We start from the raw sequence: 23653 nt of genomic DNA, 5'->3' as shown, positions 1-23653 counted from the left end.
TGGTGCATCTTTTTCCATGCGAGAATTCAATGACTGCAAATGCCCTCGTGCGTAAGGTGGCGGCTGGAACAGTTGTCTGGACTTTTGTTGAACTAAAGAAAAGATATTTTTTGAAAACGACAAGGGAATAATGGTTTTCTTTCTTTCTTTCTTTCTTGCTAAACCATGATGGGAGAAAATTAAGATATTTTTATTCTTGCACTAGTGAACACCTCGTTCTCTCATTTTCCTCTTCCCAGCTCTAATGGGAAATGGTACAAATACACAACGAGAATAAAATTTTGTTTAATAGGCTAAAAGAACAGACTGCGTAGACAATTTGAAATAGAAAAAACTAAAAACACACATTTGTCGTCACTATTAAGGAATTTACAAGATCTTTTAATATGCAAATCACTATACCACAACCCTAAAATACCGTCGGACGTGAGTCGGTAAAATTAGAAGATTACCAATGCATAGTTGGTCGGTAAAGATTTATATCAGATCCGTTATATCAAGATTGTGCGAGTCGGTATAAATATTTTCATTCACCATTTGAGCATGAATCGGTAATTAGCGGTAGTTGGGTTGGAGGATGTAGTCAGCATATATGGGCTAGCAACAGTTTTCTAAAACATGTTGCCACCAGCCCACTTGCGCCCAAAGTTTATTAAGATGGGCCCATTGTCAGGCACTTAACATCACTGAAACCTAGCTCCCAAATTTGCGGCCATGCTCTCCGCCTCTCCCTCACGCCACCGCCACAGCACTCCACCAAATTTCACCACTGTCTACTCCTTCTTCCCCAAATAGCCGCACAACACTTGGTAAGTCTCTTCCTCTTCCTCTTCCTCACTTCGACCATCTCTAGCACACTACTACAGGAAACTTAGTTGAGAAGGGCAATAAAGATTTACTGAGGCGGGCAAAGCAAACGCATTAGGCATAAGGTCACTATTAATTGAGACATTTACCGAGACGGTGGAGCAACCGCCTAGGTTAAACCTTTAACCATGGCAGTCGCACGGCACACCTCAGTTAAACTATTAATCGAGATGGTTGTATGGCTGGCGTCCCGGCCACCATTAACCGAGGCGGGCCGCCCGCCTGCCCGCATTAGGATCCATTTTAAAAGATCGCTGTTAATGGAATTTTGTAGTAGTGGCACACGCTTCCCTACCTGCATCAAGCTGATGAAGATCCAGCAGGAGCACAAGGCGGCGCCTCCCCCTCCACTACTAGAATCTCGGCCCAACAGGAACCCAATTTCTCTCAAACCCTACCTCTACCCCCTCTCAACTCATCGTCTCGCACCTCTTGGCTGCCGCCTCCTTTTCGCGAGTCGCGACCTCTCGTGGCGCTCCCTGCCTAGCCATCTCAGTCATGGCTCGGTGAGGAGCTTGTGAACCATGGAGCAGGCCAGCGGTGGCTCGGCAACAGATCCAGGCAGCGTACCGATGCTCCTGCATATATGTGGACATCCATGGAGGCAGAGGTGATGACGACTGGGCTGCGCCTCTCTCTCCTCTCTATTCTCCAACCTTCCTCTCAGATCTACTCTCTCTCTCTCCTACCTGTAGTGGGGAGGGCATGGCAGCCACAGTTTCGGCACTCCTTCATATGAAGAGCAACGACAGCAAATGTCAATGACACGAACTGGATTAAACCAGCAGACCAAACTAAAAATTTAGGTGAAAATCTTACTTGCTTTAGAAATTGGTATAGATATAGATATAGATAGGCATTGCAATCGATCCTAACTAACACTAGTGACGAGGTAACAGAGGATACCATGATCAACATAAGTCTTGATCAAATGAGATGGAAAGTTCACAGGCGTAATAGTAAACCTTGCTTTGTTTTCAGAATTGGTATTTACCAGGCTACATATGGTTTAAGACTGTGGGTCAATCATAGCAGGCTGAATCACAGCTACCAACTTGCGCTCCGCACAAAGTGCTACACATATATATCCATAATACCTCGGTTGAAGCTCTAAAACAGTTACGTCGTTCTCTGAAACCGTGGTTGTTGATGACTCCAGCACACGATCAGAGCTTCGGGCACCGGGTCTTGGTGGGCGATCTGTCTCAGTGAAGCCAGAGCTGAAGACGAAGGCTGGCCTTGAGGAATGTTGAGTACTCTATCCTGCTTGTGGTGAGTGAATTGTCAAACGTGCGGTGTGATCGTGTGCTTGGTCTTTGGATTGCAGGTACACAGGCGTCGAGAGTCGACGGGGAGCTGCCGTGGAGGTGCTGTGGCCGATGGACCGTGCGGTGGACGGCGGTGAAGGGCAGCCGGGATCGGAGCTCGGACCGGGCGGCAGCTGTGGCGTCCACTCCTAGATCGAGGGCGCAAGCGGCGACATAAGGCGGGTTTCTTGGTTTGCGCCACAAAACCAAGGAGGCGGACGACGGTTGAAGACGCCAAGTCGTGGAGGCACGGGCGTCAGTCTCTGGACTGACGGAAGCGACAGGCGTCGATGGCATCTAGGACCTCGCTGCGGGCAAGGAGGTGACGGGCGTCGGGCGGCGTCTAGGGCTGTCAGAAGGCCGAGGCAGGAATGGCGTCTAGGGCCACGGCGCGGAGGCGGGAATCTTCTCGCGCGTGAGGTTTTGGCGGTTTTCTCAAAACCGGCCACCTACCCGGGTTTCGCGGACCCTCCAAAACCGTGGACCTGATCTTCATCAAGATGGCGGCATCACGGAGAAGACTTCGTTTCGAAGAAAGAACCTCGGCCGTCGGATGAGATCGTGTACAGGGGGTGCTGCAGGCCAACCGGTCTAACCGGTCCCTGGCACCGGTCTAACCGGTCCAGTGTACCGGTCTGACCGGTCCCGCGGGTATAAATACCCCTTCACTTGTGTTAGGTTAATAGCGGCTTTTGTAATCTGTTCGTGGACTCTTCTGTTCTCCATGCCGCCGCCCCTGTGTTCCTCTCCCTCCGTTCCTCTCTTTAGAGTAGGATTTGTCCATGGATTTGTGAGACTTTCTATTGGATTTGATTGGGGAAGGAGGCCCCATCCTCCTTGTGCCCTCTGGGCTTTTAAATCAATCCAATTCTGTCCCTCTTGTGTTTTTTGTGATGGATTTTTGTTTCGATGTTGATGCACTTGATTGCGACAGTTCGTAGAGCTCTTTGGAGTGATTCCCGTGCTTCTAGCTTCGTGCCAAACCCTCTGGAATCACGAGCTCATCAGAATTGAAGTTTTTGCGTGTTTGAGAAAACCCCAATCCTTTTTGATCTCCCCCATAATTCTTAAGATTCGTTGATCTTTAGGACGAGATCTCTTTGGGATATGTTCACGGGGTAGGGGCGAAGCTATCCCCCAAGTTTCATCGATTTTCGTGGTCGTTTGGTTGAGATTCATAGTTTGAATCCAAGTTTTTGGGGGTTTTCTGGGTGCCACTGGTCAGACCGGTAGGCAAGATCGGTCAGACCGGTCTGCTAATTTTTGAACAGCCGCGACCGGTCAGACTGGTCCTGGCAGATCAGTTCTGTAGTTTTCCCAATTCGCTTCCGATTTGCTTCGTGGTTTCGCTCGCTCGTTCGAGGCCTTTTGTGTTGGGTTAGCTTTTCCATAGCTATTCCAAACTTTGGTCAGAACGCTTGAGGGTTTGGGTGATTTTCGGGATATATGCCGATGATTCGAATTTCAAAGAAATTTTGATCGGCTCCGATTCACCCCCCTCTGGTCGCCGGCTTCGGTCCCTCAATTGGTATCAGAGCTTGGTTGAGGTTTTCAGTATCTTAACCGGTTCGAAAACCACTCGGCGACCATGGCGAGTCTTGGTAAGATCCCGGTGTTTTCCGGCGAGGATTATGCCTACTGGAAGGTTCGCATGAGAGCCTTCCTGCAGAGCATGGGAGCCGATGTCTGGGAAATTACCACGAACCAGTTTTACGAGGTGCTTGCTGTTCGGACCACACCTCTCCAAGTGACCCAGCACGAAGCTAACGCCAAGGCCGTCAATGCCTTGTTCGCTGGCGTTTCTCGTGCGAAGTTCTCACGCATCCAGGGTTTTCAGAAAGCCCACAAGATTTGGACGTGCCTTGAGAACTACCACGAGGGTACACCTCAGGTGAAGGCCAGACTGTTCGAGACTCACTGGCGTGAATACGAGAACTTCACACAGGAGCCGGGTGAGAGCATTGACTTGATGTTCAGTCATTTTCAGTCGATTGTGAACAAAGTCAATGCGAATAGATCTGCTGGTGCCCTTGAGTACACAGAGCACGAGAAGGCTCTCAAGTTGCTCTACGCACTTGACCGCTCTGTGTGGGATCTCAAGGTGAACACGATCATTGAGTCTGCAGGCTATGAGACTCTAATTGTGAACGAGCTTTTCAGCAAGCTCAAGGCCACGGAGGTGGATAACCAGACACGAGCCAAGCTCAATGGTGGCCCTTCTTCCAAGAGCATCGCTCTTGTGACTGGCCCAGGTGGTGGATCAAGCTCTAACGCTAACTCTGCTATTGGCTTTTCTCATGCCTCTTTGCCTTCTGTTTCAGATGAGCAGCTGGAGACGCTGGGTGACGACGACTTGTGCCTCCTCATCAGCAAGTTCCAGCGCGTCTACCACAATAGGCAGAGGAAGAAGAGCCCCTGGTGCTACAACTGCAGCGATCTGAACCACTTCATCGCCGATTGCCCCAAGAAGTCCGGCGGTGGCCAGAACAACTCCTTCGACTACTACCGCCACCGCGACCACGACGAGGGAGGCTCCAACAAGGAGCGTCGGCACCACAAGCACCGCAGTTGTGACCGGGGAGGACGCTTCGACAAGGAGTCGCTCAAGAAGCGCTTCCAGTACAAGGCCAAGAAGAGGGAGAAGGCCTTCCTGGCGCAGCTCAGCAACCTCGACAAGAGCTCCGACACCGACCACTCTTCTTCACCGACCTCCGAAGACGACGACAAGAAGAAGAAGAAGCGGGACAAGGAAGCCACCAGCTTCATCGGCCTTTGCTTGGCGGCCGGTCGGCACAAGAGCTTCTGCACCATGGCAGGCGAAGCCGATGGTACTCCGGCTCTTCTCCTGGATCTGAGAGTGATTCAGAGGTAAACTCCATGATGGACCTGCTTGATACAGAGGTTAGGGAGTTGTACGCCGCTCTTGACAACCAGAAGAGGCTGCTTAAGGAAGCAGCTAGAGAGGTAGAAAGCTTAGGGCTGAGCTGGCTTGTGCTAAGGAGAAATCTAGTGAGGATGAGTGCGCTGGCTGCATATCTCACATGAATGATCTTGTTGCTCTCCGTGCCAAGCATGATGAGAATGTCACGAACTTAGATGTTGCTAAGACTTCGCTTTCTGACATGTCTAACAAGCTAGCCAAGGCCAAGCATGAGCTTGAACTTGTCAAGGACGCTCCCATTGTTAGTGATGTGCTTGAATGCGATGAGTGTCCTATCTTCAAGTCTGATCTAGTTTCTTTGCAGTCCAAGTTTGCTACTGTTGTTTGTGAACTAGAGGAGCTTAGATCTAGGCCTGCTTTGCATGGCGCTTGTAAGCTTTGTCCCACATTTAGGTCGGAGCTAGAGGAGAAGAACGCTTTGATCAAGTCTTTTGGAAAGACTAAGGTCGTAGAGTCTAGCCCACCTATTGACTGCTCTGTTTGCCCTGGTTTGATCTCTGATTTGGATAATCTTGCGGTAGAGAAAGCCAACTTGGAGAATGAGAACACATACCTTAGGGCGATTCTGAGTTGGGTTTCTAGCAGTGAGCCGTAGTTGGGCATGATAATTAAGCAGTTCAAGCGTGGTGATGGGTTTGGCGTCGGTTACACATACACAAAGTCAGACTTTGACAGGTTGTATGGTAAGATTGGCAAGGCTGCTGGAAACACTGCTAGCACGAGCACACAGCCTTCGCTTGTTGACCCCGCTGATGGTGTGCTTAAAGAACCACCGAAAGCACCTCCGCAGAAGCAGGTTTGGGTTCCAAAGCCCAATGAGCCGAGGAATCCCCTCGATGCGCTCCCTACTGCCGCAGCCCAGGTTGCTCAGAAGAAGGGGGCTGCTCCTCCCCGTCCGCAGGCTAGGCCTCCACCTCCCAAGCGTGAGGTGAGGTACCACTGCGAGTTCTGTGACAGGGAAGGTCACCTGGAGGAGTTTTGCTTCAGGAGGAAGCGGGCTGTGAGGAGAGAGCAGGAGAGACGGAACGCGGACATGTACTCTGCTCGGGTGCATGGTCCTTCTCGCGTGGTGGTAGGCAAGATGCTAGGGCGCGCTGTGTAGGTGGAGGTCAGGGAGACGGTGGTGGTTACCGTGCTCCAGTGGGTGGTCGCTTTGCCGGCCGTGCTCCTGGTCGTTTTCAGTACGGCTATGGATCACGGGACCGAGGCTTTGGAAGAACTTCAATTTTGATGAGCTCGTGATTCCAAAGGGTTTGGCATGAAGCTAGAAGCATGGGAATCACTCCAAAGAGCTCTACGAACCGTCGCAAGCAAGTGCATCAACATCGAAACAAAAATCCATCACAAAAAACACAAGAGGGACATAATTGGATTGATTCAAAAGCCTAGAGGGCACAAGGAGGATGGGGCCTCCTTTCCCAATCAAATCAAATACAAAGTCTCACAAATCCATGGACAAATCCAACTCTAAAGAGAGGAACAGAGGGAGAGAAACACAGGGGCGGCGGCCTGGAAAACAGAAGAGTCTACAAATAGATTACAAAAGCCGCTCTTAACCTAACACAAGTGAAGGGGTATTTATACCCGCGGAACCGGTCAGACCGGTGCCAGGGACCGGCCAGACCGGTTGGCCTGCAGCACCCCCTGTACATGATCTCATCCGACGGCCGAGGTTCTTTCTTCAAAACGAAGTCTTCTCCGCGATGCCGCCATCTTGATGAAGATCAGGTCCGCGGTTTTGGAGGGTCCGCGAAACTCGGGTAGGTGGCCGGTTTTGAGAAAACCGCCAAAACCTCACGCGCGGGAAGATTCCCGCCTCCACGCCGTGTCCCTAGATGCCGTTCTCACCTCGGCCTTCTGACGGCCCTAGACGCCGCCCGACGCCCGTCACCTCCTCACCCGCAGCGAGGCCTAGACGCCGTCGACGCCCGTCGCCTCCATCAGTCCCGAGATCGACGCCCGTCACCTCCACGACTTGGCGTATTCAACCGCCATCCGCCTCCTTGGTTTTGTGGCGCAAACCAAGAAATCCACCTTCCGTCGCCGCTTGCGCCCTCGATCCAGGAGTGGACGCCACAGCTGCCGCCCGGTCCGAGCTTCGGTCCCGGCTGCCCTTCACCGCCGTCCACCGCACGGTCCATCGGCCACAGCACCTCCACGGCAGCTCACCGTCGACACTCGACGCCCGTGTACCTGCAATCCAAAGATCAAGCGCACGATCACACCGCACGGTTGACAATTCACTCATCATAGGCAGGATAGAGTACTCTCATTCCTCAATCTCCCCCTTGATGAGTGCATTGTCAGCACACCACCTGAAAATAGAGAAGTGATACGCTTTGTCTGGTTTTGCTAACCATTCTGTAGAGCAAATGGCTCGACACTGGTTTGCTTCTCACTTTGCTAACCCCAGTGTTGAGACATTTGCTCACCCTTTGTCTCACTACAGATGTGTAGGTTGGAGGCTTGGAGAACAGGTGGATCATGGATTCCGGTTGTTCGCGCCACATGACCGGAAATGACAAATGGTTCTCCAGCCTCACCCCGATGCGCTCAAAGGAGTACATTATATTCGGGGATAATGGAAGAGGAAAAGTACGTGGACTTGGCACTGTTCGGGTTTCAGATCGCTTTACCCTGAGAGAAGTTGCTTTGGTTTCGAACCTTGGGTTCAATTTGCTCTCTGTTTCGCAACTTCTTGATGAGGGGTTTGAGGTTCGCTTCAAGGAGGGTTGTTCGCGTGTTCTGGATTCCAGGGGAGATTTGGTTTGCCGGATTACACCTCGCGATCGGGTTTTCTTGGTTGACTTCTCTAGAACTCCTTTTGGCCCTTCTCATTGCTTGATGGCTGGTCCTTCTGCTGATCTATGGAAGTGGCATAGGAGACTTAGACATTTGAGCTTTGACTTGTTGTCGAGACTGAGCTCACTTGGCCTGATCCGAGGATTGCCCAAATTGAAGTTTGAGAAGGACCTTGTTTGCCATCCGTGTCACCACGAGAAGATGATTGCCACTTCACATCCACCTGTTAATCAGGTGATGACCTCTCACCCAGGAGAGTTGCTACACATGGACACTATCGGTTCTTCTCGGGTGATGTCTGTTGGTGGGAAGTGGTACGTTCTTGTGATTGTGGACGACTTTTCTCGCTATTCTTGTGTCTTTTTCATGAGAACCAAGGATGAGGCTTTCGAGTTTGTTCGAGACTTGATCTTGAGGTTGAAAAACGAGTTACCCCAGGCCATGAGAGCGATCCGCAGTGACAATGGCACAGAATTCAAAAACGCTCATTTTGACGCCTTTTTGCAGTGATCAAGGGCTCGAACACCAGTATTCTTCTCCCTACACTCCACAGCAGAATGGAGTTGTAGAGTGGAAGAATCGGACGCTGGTTGAGATGGCGAGGACGATGCTCGATGAGCATAGGACTCCTCGCAAATACTAGGCTGAGGCAGTTAACACCGCTTGTTACGTGTCCAACCACATTTTCTTGTGTGCTTTCATGCACAAGACTTCTTATGAGTTGCGGTTTGGACGCCAGCCCCGTGTTGACCATCTCAGAATTTTCGGTTGCCGTTGCTTTGTGCTGAAAGATGGAAATCTTGATAAGTTTGAGTCTCGCTCGTCTGATGGTAGTTTTCTCGGTTATGCTTCTCACTCTAGAGCGTACCGTGTGCTGATTATTGATACTAACATCGTCAGAGAGACTTGTGAAGTCACTTTCGACAAGACTGCACCGTGCAATTCTTCTGTCTTTGAAGTTGCAGGAGATGATGAGCTCGGCACCTCCATCTTTGAAGATGAGGAGGAAGAAGCTGCAGATGGCGACGCTGAGGCTACCACGCGTGCTGTGGACCCAGCTATCTCTGCCACGAGCTCGGACGATGACGAAGGCCCCGACCCGACTACGTCTACTTCCCGGGAGCTGATTGAGGAGGTGACTCAGGCTTCACCAGCTGCACCTGAGGAGACACCAGCTTTGGTTGAGGAGGAGGCGACTTCGACACGGGAAGCACCTCGACACATTCAGCGTCGTCATCCACCTCAACAGATGCTAGGTGATCTCAACGAGCGAGTCACCAGGTCCAAGGTAACAAGTATCGCTGGCTTTGCTCATTCAGCATTTGTTGCCTCTTTTGAGCCCAAAGATATTGGACACGCTCTTTCTGATTCTAATTGGGTCAATGCCATGCATGAGGAACTTGAAAATTTTGAAAGAAACCAAGTTTGGGTTCTGGTCGAGCCTCCACCTGCTTGTAATCCCATCGGGACGAAGTGGGTTTTCAAAAACAAGCAGGGTGAGGATGGTTTGGTTGTTCGAAACAAGGCTCATCTTGTTGCCCAGGGGTTTTGCCAAAAAGAGGGTATTGATTTTGAGGAAACTTTTGCCCCTGTTGCTCGTTTTGAAGCTATTCGAATCTTTCTTGCATTTGCTGCTTCCAAGGGTTTTAAGGTTTTCCAAATGGATGTGTAATCTGCCTTCTTGAATGGTTTTATCGAAGAAGAAGTTTATGTGAAGCAACCCCCTGGTTTCGAAAATCTCAAGTTTCCGAACCGTGTTTATAAACTTCAGAAAGCTCTTTACGGTTTGAAACAGTCACCTAGAGCTTGGTATGATAGATTGAAAACTTTTTTGCTGGCTCAGGTCTTTAAAATGGGATGTGTTGATAAAATTTTATGCCTCGTGCGATCTGGCACTGATTTTCTTTTAGTTCAGATATACGTGGATGATATTATCTTTGGTGGCTCTTCTCACGCTCTTGTCTCCAAGTTTTATGATCAGATGTCCAGGGAGTTCGAGATGAGCATGATGGGTGAGCTGTAGTTCTTCCTCGGGCTGCAGATCAAGCAAACTAATCAGGGCACTTTTGTCCATCAAGCCAAGTACACTAGAGACTTGCTACGGAAGTTCGACATGAGTGACCTGTCTCCTCAGCCGACTCCGATCAGCACATCGACGGCGCTTGATGAGGACTTGGACGGCGAGGCGGTGGATCAGAAGGAGTATAGGAGCATGATCGGCTCTCTCCTGTACCTGACGGCGATGCGACCGGACATCCATTTCGGCGTCTGCCTCTGCGCAGGGTATCAGGCTTCGCCGCGCACCTCACACAAGCAGGTGGTGAAACGCATCTTCAGGTATCTGAAATTCACCCCTGAATTTGGTCTTTGATATTCTGCAGATTCTTCTCTGGTTTTGGTGGGCTTTTCTGATGCCGATTTCGGTGGGTGTCGGTTGGATTGCAAGTCGACATCCGGCACTTGTCAATTTCTTTGGTATATTGGTCCTCTCGCAAGCAAGCTAGCGTAGCGCTTTCTTCCACAGAAGCTGAGTATGTTGCCGCTGCTAGCTGCTGCTCCCAGATACTTTGGATGAAACAAACCTTGCAGGATTATGGCTTGAGTTTCGGTAGGGTTCCCATCTTTGTAGACAACATGTCAGCCATTAGCATTGCAAAGAACCCTGTCCTACACTCCAGAACTAAGCACATAGACATCCGATTCCATTTCCTGCGAGACAACCATGAGAGAGGACACATAGACCTGATCCATGTCCCTTCAGAGAGGCAAACCGTAGATATCCTCACCAAACCGCTAGAGCAGGACACCTTTGCTCGCTTGCGAGGGGAGCTTGGGGTTTGTTACCCCTTTTGATCGCTGACTTTTGTTTAGTTAGCTTTGTAGGTCTTTGTTTTTTCTTCTCTTTGTTTTCTAGTTTTGGTAGTTGCATTGTGCATATGCATTGTACATGTTTGCATTTTGCATTGTCTCACTGGCACTAGCATTCTTGCATACATTGCTATGATCTTCTAGTGCCTGCTAGTGTGAGTTGATAAACTTGATCATGTATAGCTTGCTCCATTGTGTATATGACATCATCTAAGTTAAGCTATTTTGATTTGAAAATCTGAAAACATGATCACCCTGTCTTGGCTACTAGCATGTTAGGGCATGTTGATATGCTTTGCTATCTTATTCGTGCTAGTGTAGCTTTTCGTTCAGCAATTCATACCTGAAATGATCTAAATCTGATAAAATTGCTTGAACTGTTTTTGAAATGGATTGAAAAGATCCAGGTGGGATTGCTTGTCGCACTGATCGAGCTTTCGGGACAGCTCACTTTGCACTTGTGAGAACCCGGGCAAGGCTGTGCATGACTGAAAAGAGTGCTTTAAGCTTCTGATTGTCTTTTGGCATAGGCTTGGCCTCGTTGCTAAGTGAAGCATGACAAGCTTTCAACCCCTGGCATTAAGAATTGCTTGAGATAAATTTGGCAACTTGTTTTGGCTGGTTTGGCTCACCTGTATGAGTATGATTAGCACTGCTTTCCATTTCCTATTTGTTAGTGCTAGATCATGGGTGATGCTTTTATTTCTCCTAAACTGAACTTGCCTAGCTCTAGACTGATTTGATATACCCTGTTGAGCTAGATGCAGGTCTTGTTTATGGATGCACACGTGCTTGTGACTAGATGTTGCTCATATCTTTGTATCCCTGAATGCTTTCATTTACACCTCCTGCATTGCATTCATTGCATAGCATCTGTTCAGGGGGAGTCTCAGCTTCAGGGGGAGCTTTAGGTCTATTTAGGCTTGATGTGTGCATGTGCCAACAAGGGGGAGAATTTTGGGAGAAGTGGTCGAACAAGGGGGAGACTTGTTTGATTTTTGAAAAACTTGTTGTGCACAGGGCTTTGAGAGTGCATTATTTTGGGAGAGTTGCACTTTTGAGAGGGTGAAACTTTGCTTGGGGAGTTTCTGCTTTGGTTTTGGCTCCTGGTTTCCTCGTTTTCCCTCTGCTTCTTGCATGACTGCGTCGAGCGTTACCTCTGTCTTTGAGGAGTCATGTTTTGGCTTTTGATAGATTGCATCGAGCCTTTGCCCTTGTCTTAGGGGATTGATTTTGCTTGAGTAAGTGACTGTTCTTGCCTTTCTGAGCTTTTCGTCACTTGCTTGTGCTTCTTTGTTCTTTTCTGGTTTCACTTCTCTTGGTTCATTTGTGGTGTGTTGACAATGCACTCATCAAGGGGGAGATTGAGGAATGTTGAGTACTCTATCCTGCTTGTGATGAGTGAATTGTCAACCGTGAGGTGTGATCGTGCGCTTGGTCTTTGGATTGCAGGTACACGGGCGTCGAGTGTCGACGGGGAGCTGCCGTGGAGGTGCTGTGGCCGATGGACCGTGCGGTGGACGGCGGTGAAGGGCAGCCGGGACCAGAGCTCGGACCGGGCGGCAGCTGTGGCGTCCACTCCTGGATCGAGGGCGCAAGCGGCGACGGAAGACGGGTTTCTTGGTTTGCGCCACAAAACCAAGGAGGCGGACGGCGGTTGAAGACGCCAAGTCGTGGAGGCACGGGCGTCGGTCTCGGGGCTAACGGAGGCGACGGGCGTCGACGGCGTCTAGGGCCTCGCTGCAGGCGAGGAGGTGACGGGCATTGGGCGGCGTCTAGGGCCGTCAGAAGGCCGAGGCGGGAACGGCGTCTAGGGCCACGGCGCGGAGGCGGGAATCTTCCCACGCGTGAGGTTTTGGCGGTTTTCTCAAAACCGGCCACCTACCCGAGTTTCGCGGACCCTCCAAAACCGTGGACCTGATCTTCATCAAGATGGCGGCATCGCAGAGAAGACTTCGTTTTGAAGAAAGAACCTGGGCCGTCGGATGAGATTGTGTACAGGGGGTGCTGCAGGCCAACCGGTCTAATCGGTCCCTGGCACCGGTCCCGCGGGTATAATTACCCCTTCACTTGTGTTAGGTTAATAGCGGCTTTTGTAATCTGTTCGTGGACTCTTCTGTTCTCCAGGCCGCCGCCCCTGTGTTCCTCTCCCTCCGTTCCTCTCTTTAGAGTTGGATTTGTCCATGGATTTGTGAGACTTTGTATTGGATTTGATTGGGAAAGGAGGCCCCATCCTCCTTGTGCCCTTTGGGCTTTTGAATCAATCCAATTCTGTCCCTCTAGTGTTTTTTGTGATGGATTTTCGTTTCGATGTTGATGCACTTGATTGCGACGGTTCGTAGAGCTCTTTGCAGTGATTCCCGTGCTTCTAGCTTCGTGCCAAACCCTCTGGAATCACGAGCTCATCAGAATTGAAGTTCTTGAGTGTTTGAGAAAACCCCAATCCTTTTTGATCTCCCCCATAATTCTCAAGATTCGTTGATCTTTAGGACGAGATCTCTTTGGGATATGTTCACGGGGTAGGGGCGAAGCTATCCCCCAAGTTTCATCGATTTTCGTGGTCGTTTGGTTGAGATTCATCGTTTGAATCCAAGTTTTCGGGGTTTTCTGGGTGCCACCGGTCAGACCGGTAAGCAAGACCGGTCAGACCGGTCTGCTTGTTTTTGAACAGCCGCGACCGGTCAGACCGGACCAGTGCACCGGTCAGACCAGTCCTGGCAGATCAGTTCTGCAGTTTTCCCAATTCGCTTCCGATTTGCTTCGTGGTTTCGCTCGCTCGTTCGAGGCCTTTTGTGTTGGGTTAGCTTTTCCATAGCTATTCCAAACTTTGGTCACAACGCTTGAGGGCTTGGGTGATTTTTGGGATATAGGCCGACGATTCGAATTTCAAAGAAATTTTGATCGGCTCCCATTCACCCCCCTCTGGTCGCCGGCTTCGGTCCCTCAGGCCTAGACGGGGCACGCCTGTCATTGCCCATGGTGGTTGGACTACTGAGCATAAGCATCACCGCAGAGGCATCCGGCCGGTCCGCCGGGTTCTCCTGAACGCATAGGAGCCCAATCTCTATGCAGTTGACGACCTCACTCTCGGTACCGCGACACGGCCAGCAATGGGTCCACCACATCCACCATCGAACCAGCCCTCCAGTTGTCCCAAACCTGTGTAGATGATCGATTGGCATTCATGTTATCATGTATGGGAAACAAATGTGACAAACTGTAGGTAACATCCTCATAATGACAGTGCCTTCTCTAAAGATACGCAGCTCTCCTGCATGTTCGAGAAAAAAAAATAATGACAGTGCCCAAGCAGTACCATACACATACATGGCTCAGTACAGACACAGAGTCTGAAAGTGTCGCTGTATGCGCTGTTGTTCCTTTGCCTGGTCACCATCTCTAGGACTATCACACCGAAGCTGAATATGTCCGATTTTGTCGAAACGTGCCCCCAGTAGGCATACTCTGGGGACATGTACCAGCTGCGTGCATGAATAATGAATAATGAATAATGATGTGCAATCAAGAGTTACTACGAAGTAAACCACGTTATTGACAGACTATACTTGATTGTTGACGCATTTGGTGGCCATGGGTACTTACAGTGTTCCAACAGGTCGTTTTGTTATATCTCTAGACTGGTCTCCGACGAAAGCCCTGGCAATGCCGAAATCTGAAATTTTGGGGTTCATATCCACATCGAGCAATACATTGCTCGGCTTTAGATCTCTGTGGATGACCTTCAAGCGAGACTCCTCGTGGAGATACAAAAGTCCCCGTGCCATACCGCAGATGATAGCAAGCCTCTTGTTCCAATCCAGCTGCTGCCGTCTCACTGGATCTGCAGGCACATACCAAGCGCAGAAACATTGGCGATGAATCCATATGTGCTGTGTTCTCTTACATGAATTTGCATTGAGCACTATATTGTTTGATTAAGAAATACCGGAAAGGAAGATGTCTAGGCTTCTATTGGGCATGTACTTGTAGATGACTAGCTTCTCTTCTTGCAAGGAGACCCCCAGGAGCTGCACCAGGTTCCTGTGCTTAAGCTGGGCAGCTAGCACGAGCTCATTCTTAAGCTCTTGGAACCCCTGTGAGGAGTTCTGTGAAAGCCTCTTCACAGCTATCTCTGTCCCGTCCTGTAATGTACCCTGCACAAAGGAAAGGACCTGCTGTTATCATTTTGACTAATCACTCTTATATGTTTGATTGCGCCGTTTAGTTGGTTTTAGTAACTATTGTAGTTCATCATGACTGAATGTATACCTTGAACACTTCTCCGAAACCTCCCTCTCCAAGTTTGTTTCCTTCCGAGAAATTGTTTGTTGCAGCTCTTAACACCACGAGATTAAGTTGCTCGGGCTCAACATATCCTATGTCGTCGTCATTGCTACTACTGTTGCCTTTCAGAAAAAAAGCTGCATACGGAAAAGATGGACTTAATTCAGGTGAAGGACTGAAATTGTTGAGTACTAGCTATCTCCTTTTTTAGGAGTAAACAGTCTGAAACGAATAGCTCAATGCAAAATTTAATCTTTGTGAAATGTGGTTCATGGCGTTTGGGAAGAAAACTTTTCTCATCTAACTGTACTTCACAGCACCGAGATTAAAGAATCACGCAGACACACGCAGATCATAATTGTTAGGTAGTGTGTTCGTACCTGGTGGTGTTTTCATCAGGTTGACCTTTCGCCGATAGAGGAAAACACCAGCGATGACAACTGCGGTGAGGACTGTTCCAACAGAGAAGGCGACGGCGAGAGTCACATAAACCCCTTTAATTCCTGTGTTTCAGTCTCAGCGCGTTAATGAAATCACCTAGTGCTTTTCTTTCTCCATAAACATGCATGCCACCTTTACTTTACAATTGCCATCTATTGGGTAGCATATACATAAGTTACACTCCAAAACCCTAATATATATGACACAGGAAAGTTTTATGTAACACTTACTTTTCACATGGAGTCTACTTCGAATTCGGGCCTTTAATGTATAATATGAGAGGGCAGCGATTTTGTGTAGTAAGTTGTTGCTAGCCAGGATGTAAACTCTAGATTACTACTTGGTCTTGATACCATATTGAGTTGCATAAACTAATCGGTTAGATCTAAATATTTAGAGTATGTAATATGTTTTTTCTTTTTAGGAAATACGATGGTGTAATTTGCTAATATTGAAAATCCACTTGTCTTACTGTAATAACCGGCCTATTAGTGTTCCGGTTTCTGGCCTTGTGGCCCATGTCATAGATGGTTAAATGGGTTGGGTTCAATAGGCGGCACAAGACCCCACACTAAAAAAACTCAGACACTAGCATGGCCCGATAGCTATGAGTGTTGTGCTGTCCTGGCACGATTAGTCAGGAAATGCTGGGGCCGCAACCTCGGTATAAAATGTCGGCTCGAGCGCGATATGATTTTTGTTATATTGTGATCCAAATTCTGATGGGAGAGTGTTGGAATTTGGGCTTGACCCATTAAGGCCCATGTGGTGCAAACTTTTAATCCCACATTGCTAGTAGAAGTTGAGGAGACCACGTGACTCTCCTATATATCTAACCCATAGGCTTCACCGGAGAATATCAATCCTATTATTCCTCTTGTAAACCGCCGCTAGGCGTTGTACACAAACACCCGATATAGTGAAGTTCTTGCTGGCTGGCGCCCGTGGTTTTTACCCTTCGCATTGGAGGGGTTTTCCACGTTAAATCTTCGTGTCTTTCTGCGGTTTGATCTTTCTATTTTTCATCGTTTTGTTCGCCGTCGCTTCTAACAAGTGGTACCAGAGCCGTGGTTTCAAGTTTGGGTTTCGTGATGGCGTCGATGAAGTATGATCTACCGATGTTGGACTACAAGACAAGGTTCTCGCTGTGGCAAGTCAAGATGAGAGCTATTCTGGCGCAAACCAATGATCTTGATGAGGCGCTGGAAAAATTCGGGAAGAAAAAGAAGGATGAGTGGACCGATGAGGAGAAGCGCAAGGACCGTAAGGCTCTTTCTCTTATTCAGCTTCATCTATCTAATGATATTCTACAAGAAGTGCTGCAGGAAAAGACTGCTGTAGAATTGTGGCTAAAACTGGAATCGATCTGCATGTCGAAGGATCTTACCAGTAAATTGCATATGAAGTTGAAGCTGTACACGCTTAAGATGCAGGAGGGTGATTCGGTGATGGGTCACCTATCTGTCTTCAAGGAGATCGTTGCTGACCTAGGGTCGATGGAGGTTAAGTATGAAGATGAGGACTTAGGTCTTCTTTTATTATGCTCTTTGCCAAGTTCTTATGCAAGTTTCTGTGACACCATACTATTAAGCCGTGATGAACTAACCCTTGCGGAAGTTTGTGAGGCACTCCAGTCTAAGGAGAAGATGAAAGGCATGGTGCAGGCAGATGGCTCGTCCTCTAGGGGCGACGCTTTGCATGTCAGAGGCAGATCAGAGCAAAGATCCTCAAGTGATAACAACGATCGTGGCAAGAGCAATGACGGTAGAGGCCGCTCCCAGTCCAAAGGTCCCAAGAAGAAATTCTGTAAGTATTGCAAGAAGAAATCTCATATGATTGAGGATTGCTGGAAATTGCAGAATAAGGAGAAGAAGAAAAATAAATCTGATGGTAAGGCTAGTGTTGCTTCTGCTGGTGAAAACTCTGAGTCAGATTGTTTGGTTGTCTTTGCTGGTTGTGTTGCTGGTCATGATGAGTGGATTCTTGATTCTGCATGTTCTTTTCATATCTGCACTAATAGAGATTGGTTCAGTTCCTATGAGTCTTTGCAGAACAGTGATTTTGTGCGCATGGGAGATGATAACCCGTGTGAGATTATTGGCATTGGCTCTGTTCAGATCAAGACCCATGATGGCATGATTCGCATACTGAAGAATGTAAGGCACATACCAGGGATGAAAAGAAATCTGATCTCGTTGAGCACACTTGATAAAGAAGGACTCAAATACACCGGTTCAGGTGGAGTTGTGAAGGTATCTAAAGGTTCTCTTGTATGTTTGCTGGGTGATCTCAATCCTTCAAATTTATATGTTCTCAGAGGTTGTACTTTGTATGGTTCTGTTTCTGCTGCTAATGTTGCTAATGCTGAACCTAGTAAGACTGACCTTTGGCATATGCGTCTTGGACACATGAGTGAACTCGGTATGGCAGAATTGATGAAGAGAAACCTGCTGGATGGCTGCATTCTGAGTGGCAAGAAGTTCTGTGAGCATTGTGTATTTGGTAAGCATAAGAGGGTCAAATTCAATACCTCTATTCATACCACAAAAGGTACACTTGATTATGTTCATGCTGATTTGTGGGGTCCTTCACGTAAGCCTTCATATGGTGGTGCTCGTTATATGCTTACCATTATTGATGATTACTCTAGAAGAGTCTGGCCTTATTTTCTGAAAAGCAAAGATGATACTTTTGCTGCTTTTATAGAATGGAAAGTTATGATAGAAAGGCAAACTGAGAAGAAGGTCAAGGTGCTTCGAACTGATAATGGTGGAGAGTTCTGTTCGGATGCTTTTGATGATTATTGCAGAAAAGAAGGCATTGTTAGGCATCACACCATACCATACACTCCTCAGCAGAATGGTGTGGCCGAGCGTATGAACAGGACTATCATCTCGAAGGCTCGTTGCATGCTGTCCAATGCCCATATGAACAAGCGTTTTTGGGCTGAGGCTGCTAATACAGCATGTTATTTGATCAACAGATCGCCTTCTATTCCACTCAACAAGAAGACTCCTATTGAGGTATGGTCTGGTACACCTGCAGATTATTCACACTTGAGAGTTTTTGGCTGCACTGCTTATGCTCATGTTGATCATGGAAAATTAGAGCCTAGAGCTATTAAATGTTTGTTTCTTGGTTATGGTTCGGGAGTCAAAGGATATAAATTGTGGAATCCTGAAACTAGAAAGACTTTTATGAGCAGAAGTGTTGTTTTCAATGAATCTGTGATGTTTACTGACAGTTTGTCCACAGATGATGCTTTAGTTGAGAAATTGCAGTCACAAGTTAGTGTGCAGGTGGAGCTTATGGATGACCAGGAAAATGAAGTTGTTGGTAATGATGTTTCAGATAGTGTTCCTGATACTGTTCAGCACTCACCTCCAGTTTCACAGTCTGATTTGCAGCATGAGGAGGATGTAGATTTACCTATTGCTCTTCGCAGATCAAAGAGGAGTTGTGGACCTCCAAACCGTTTAATTGAGGAGTGTAATCTGACTTATTATGCTTTGAGTTGTGCTGAACAGGTGGAGGATGCTAGTGAGCCAGCAACATATTCTGAAGCCATTGATTCAGTTGATAAGGAGAAGTGGATCTCAGCTATGCATGAGGAGATGCAGTCTCTTGAGAAGAATGGCACATGGGAGATTGTAAGCTTGCCTGAGAAAAAGAAGACTGTTCGCTGCAAATGGGTCTTCAAGAGAAAGGAGGGTTTGTCTTCTACTGAGCCTCCAAGATTTAAGGCAAGGTTAGTTGCAAAAGGTTTCAATCAGATTCCTGGTGTTGACTATAATGATGTGTTCTCTCCAGTTGTGAAGCATAGCTCAATTCGGACTTTCTTTAGTATTGTTGCTATGCATGATCTTGAGCTTGAGCAGTTAGATGTGAAGACTGCATTTTTACATGGAGAGCTTGAGGAGAAAATTTACATGGATCAGCCAGAAGGATTCATAGTGCCAAGCAAAGAGAATTATGTTTGCAAATTAAAGAAATCCTTGTATGGTTTGAAACAGTCTCCTCGTCAGTGGTATAAGAGGTTTGATTCATTTATGTTGTTACATAGTTTTAAAAGATCTGAATATGATAGCTGTGTTTACATTAAGATTGTTGAGGAATCACCTATATACTTGCTGTTATATATTGATGACATGCTTATTGCTGCCAAGAGCAGAAAAGAAATCACTACAGTAAAGAAATTGTTGAGTAGTGAATTTGATATGAAGGATCTTGGTGTTGCTAAGAAAATTCTAGGTATAGAGATTACTAGAGACAGAAAATCTGGTTTATTATTTCTTAGTCAGCATAATTACATTAACAAGGTTCTTCAGCGTTTCAATATGCATGATTCAAAGCCAGTTAGTACTCCTATTGCACCTCACTTTAAATTGTCAGCTGCTCAGTGCCCTAGTTCTGAGGATGATGTTGAATACATGTCAAAAGTCCCATATTCTAGTGCTGTTGGTTCTTTGATGTATGCCATGGTTTGCTCTCGCCCAGATTTATCATATGCTATGAGTTTGGTTAGCAGATACATGTCTAATCCTGATAAAGAAACACTGGAAGGCAGTTCAGTGGATTTTCAGGTACCTCAGAGGAACAGCAGATTCTTGTTTGAAGTTTGGGAGAACTGATCAGGGACTCATTGGTTATGTGGATTCAGATTATGCTGCTGATTTGGATAGGCGCAGGTCACTCACAGGTTATGTGTTCACTGTTAGCAGTTGTGCTGTGAGTTGGAAGGCTACTTTACAGCATGTTGTTGCTATGTCTACCACAGAAGCAGAATATATGGCTATTGCTGAAGCGTGCAAGGAGGCAGTTTGGCTGAAAGGTTTGTTTACTGAGTTGTGTGGAGTTGGTTCTTGCATTGATCTATTCTGTGACAGTAAAAGTTCTATTTGCCTTACTAAAGATCAGATGTTTCATGAAAGGACAAAGCATATTGATGTCAAGTACCATTATGTTCGTGATGTTATTTCACAAGGTAAATTAAAGGTATGCAAGATGAGTACTCATGATAATCCAGCTGATATGATGACTAAACCAGTTCCTGTAGCTAAGTTTGAGCTTTGCTCAAGCTTAGTTGGTTTGACAGTTTAGCCCAAGAGGCTATTTGGCGCCAGAAGTTCTGTTCTTTGTTGTGTTCAGTGATGATTTTTGATATGCTACAAGAAGGAATTTGTCTCAAGGTGGAGTATGTTATATTGTGATCCAAATTCTGATGGGAGAGTGTTGGAATTTGGGCTTGGCCCATTAAAACCCATGTGGTGCAAACTTTTAATCCCACATTGCTAGTAGAAGTTGAGGAGACCACGTGACTCTCCTATATATCTAATCCATAGGCTTCACCGGAGAATATCAATCCTATTATTCCTCTTGTAAGCCGCCGCTAGGCGTTGTACACAAACACCCGATATAGTGAAGTTCTTGCTGGCTGGCGCCCGTGGTTTTTACCCTTCGCATTGGAGGGGTTTTCCACGTTAAATCTTCGTGTCTTTCTGCGGTTTGACCTTTCTATTTTTCATCGTTTTGTTCGCCGTCGCTTCTAACAATTTTGAGTATGGCACGATTTGATTCGTTTACTGCTTATAAACATATCCTCTCAACCCTAAATCTATTCCCTCCCTTCCTCCTTCCCTTCAGCTGGCCGCCACCTTCCTCTTCCTCTTCCTCTTCCTCTATTACTTTCTTATGGAGCAGGAGCGGAGGAGCCGAGTGGTTGCGCAGCGGCGCCCCGCACGAGCGGGATCCGCCAACGAGTAACAATAGTGGCGTCACACGGCTAGAGACATGTTCGACGGGCCTAATTGGCCTGTGTGCCTAACCGTTCCGTGCACCAAGAGGGCCCGTGCCATGTTGGGCTGTGCTACAATATTCAAGGTTGCGTGCGCGACTGGTAGCAGGTACGTCGTAGAAAGATGATGCATATTTTTTCTGGCCCATGACTGTTACGTGGCCCATACAAGACTACAAGAGAGCTACATGCTGAAGATGATATGAAAACGAAGGTTCAAAGGAAAAAGTTCATATTTTCCAGCTCGAATGTCCAAATAAAATTCTGATGGTACCGTTATGTTCGTTACAACATATATAGTCTACAAAACTAGATCACGCATGACTATTCTTTGATGATCTTTTTCTAAGAATAACTTCTTAATAAATATGGAATATTTTTTATTCTTTGATGATCTTTTTCTAAGAATAACTTCTTAATAAATATGGAATATTTTTTTCGAAAGGAGACCAATTGTTCCGCCTTCATAATAGAATTGTTCCGCCTTCATAATAGAATTGTTCCGCCTTCACAATAAAATTGTTCTAGTATAAAAGTGTTCAAATATATTATTCAAGTGTGATATTATTCTAAAGATCTTATCATAGGAGATACAATGTTGTGATCGGATTAAATTTTAATGTTTTTGACTTTTCGTTAAAAAATATTGCTTTTTGTATGATGTATGTGGACTTTTTATTTTTCCTTAAGCTGCGTACCAAGCTCATCCTATTTTTCTTGCGTTTTGGGATACCTCCATGCGCAGGTAGCAGTCGTAGCCGAGCACCACCCCGCCCCGGTGACCGGAGCAGCAGCTCGGCAGCTGCTGCACCGAGTCCTGCAAGCACTTGTCGCTCTCCACCGGCGTCCGATCCCTCATGCTCTGCAGCAGCCCGTACATGGTGGCGTTGGGCCCAGCGGCGTCATACACGGCCGCCCCCGTCGCGACCATCGGCGCCGGCGCCGGCGACGCCGTGCCGTCGGAGCCGTTGACGACGGGCGTTGTAGCTTCTCTCGAAGCCGTCCTTGTCGGAGACCACGACGGCGTTCTGGAACGGCTGCCGGAACGCGTCCTCGTAAGCGGTGGACGCGTTGGTGTCCGCGTAGCTGACGAAGCAGTACATCGGCGCCGGGATCGTCACGCCGGAGCCGTCGTCGTACCAGATGGCGGCGCGGCGGCTGCTGTCGTTGCAGCGGCTCCGGATGCTCCGCGCGGCGTCCCGGAGGTACGTGGCGCAGCGGGCTGGCGTGGTGTCGCCGCGGCAGAGTCCCCGGACGAAGGCGCTGTCGGTGCCGTCACCGCGGGACAGGGACGCGAAACCCCGTGGGCGCCGCGGCCGACGGGAGCGCGTCCAGTAGCGCGTCGACGTTGGACCAGAAGGTGCTGTTGGCGGAGGAGGAGGACGACGACGGTGACGGAGATGGAGAAGACGCCTCCGGCGAGTGGCAGTCAACCCACGTGAACTGGCTGTCCTTTGATCTTACGACGGTGGAGAGGCTCGCCACCATGGCAAGGAGAAGGAGGAGGAGGCCACGGCGAGACGACGGTATGAGATCTTCTGTGGAGGTAGTGTGGCGTGGTAAACGACGACACAGCATGATCATTCTGTGAATCTCATCTCATGCTAGCTTACGACGATGTTTTAGTTGAGCGTAGACTTGTCGAAGACTGAACTTGGCTGATATCTACCACATATGTCCGGTGGATCTTTTCCATAATTATTGAGCCAACGCAGAGTCCTGTTTGTAAGGTGGCGGCTGAAACAGCTCTCCATTTCTGAAAAACGATAGGGGAAAATGCATGTCTCTTTTACTAAAACGATAACGGAAAATATCTACGTACCCATCCTAATTCAGTCTAGAAGACAACCCTTTGTACCTTTGTAAATGTTGTCTGTTAAGTAACCTTAAGGTTTACATGTCAATGCAGTAAGAGCAAGTACAACAATGCAGACAGCTGCTGTTTTTTTTGCACAAACAGACAGCTTGAACAGACAGGTTGTCTGTTTGGCTGACTGCAAGTTGTTTAATTCATCCTAAGACATAGAAAACATGGTGATCTAGTGCACACTTGATCTTTATAGTTATTTTTGTTGCATACACGAGAGAACGCACAATAGAATGAAAAAAATGACTAACTGAATCACACACAAAATTAACAGATCCAATTATCTATGCACCAAATTGAAACAAGATGCCTGAAAAAATCCAACACAAACCAATTGAACTGAGTTTACAAATCTAAAAGAAAATCAATAGCTTGAGAGAGCGAGAAGCACGAGGAGCTGCTGTACCGATAAGGCCAGCACCGCCCACGGCCAGGGGCCAAGCCGGCCTGCACGCGCCCCGCCGCTCATGGCCAGGGCCAGG

At 47.8% G+C, this 23653-nt stretch overlaps 2 protein-coding genes across 2 annotated transcripts; both read right to left on the bottom strand.

The window, feature by feature from the left end:
* Nucleotides 1–13866: 13866 nt before the first annotated feature.
* Nucleotides 13867–22184, bottom strand: LOC120677995 (cysteine-rich receptor-like protein kinase 24). Its single transcript, XM_039959164.1, has 7 exons — nucleotides 22046–22184; nucleotides 15450–15572; nucleotides 15055–15206; nucleotides 14732–14939; nucleotides 14389–14626; nucleotides 14033–14267; nucleotides 13867–13944 (listed from the first exon to the last, which is right to left on the bottom strand). The coding sequence occupies exons 1-7, from the start codon at nucleotides 22182–22184 to the stop codon at nucleotides 13867–13869; spliced, it is 1173 nt and encodes a 390-aa protein (XP_039815098.1).
* A 22-nt stretch (nucleotides 22185–22206) lies between these two features.
* LOC120677994 lies at nucleotides 22207–22792 on the bottom strand. Its single transcript, XM_039959163.1, has 2 exons — nucleotides 22626–22792; nucleotides 22207–22567 (listed from the first exon to the last, which is right to left on the bottom strand). The coding sequence occupies exons 1-2, from the start codon at nucleotides 22790–22792 to the stop codon at nucleotides 22207–22209; spliced, it is 528 nt and encodes a 175-aa protein (XP_039815097.1).
* Between the last annotated feature and the right edge of the window lie 861 nt (nucleotides 22793–23653).

The sequence above is a fragment of the Panicum virgatum genome, chromosome 6N (assembly GCF_016808335.1).
Source record: "Panicum virgatum strain AP13 chromosome 6N, P.virgatum_v5, whole genome shotgun sequence".
In the NCBI taxonomy this organism is placed as follows: Eukaryota; Viridiplantae; Streptophyta; class Magnoliopsida; order Poales; family Poaceae; genus Panicum; species Panicum virgatum.
Note: the sequence above shows the minus strand (reverse complement) of the source record. Positions and strands in the feature narration are given on the sequence as shown.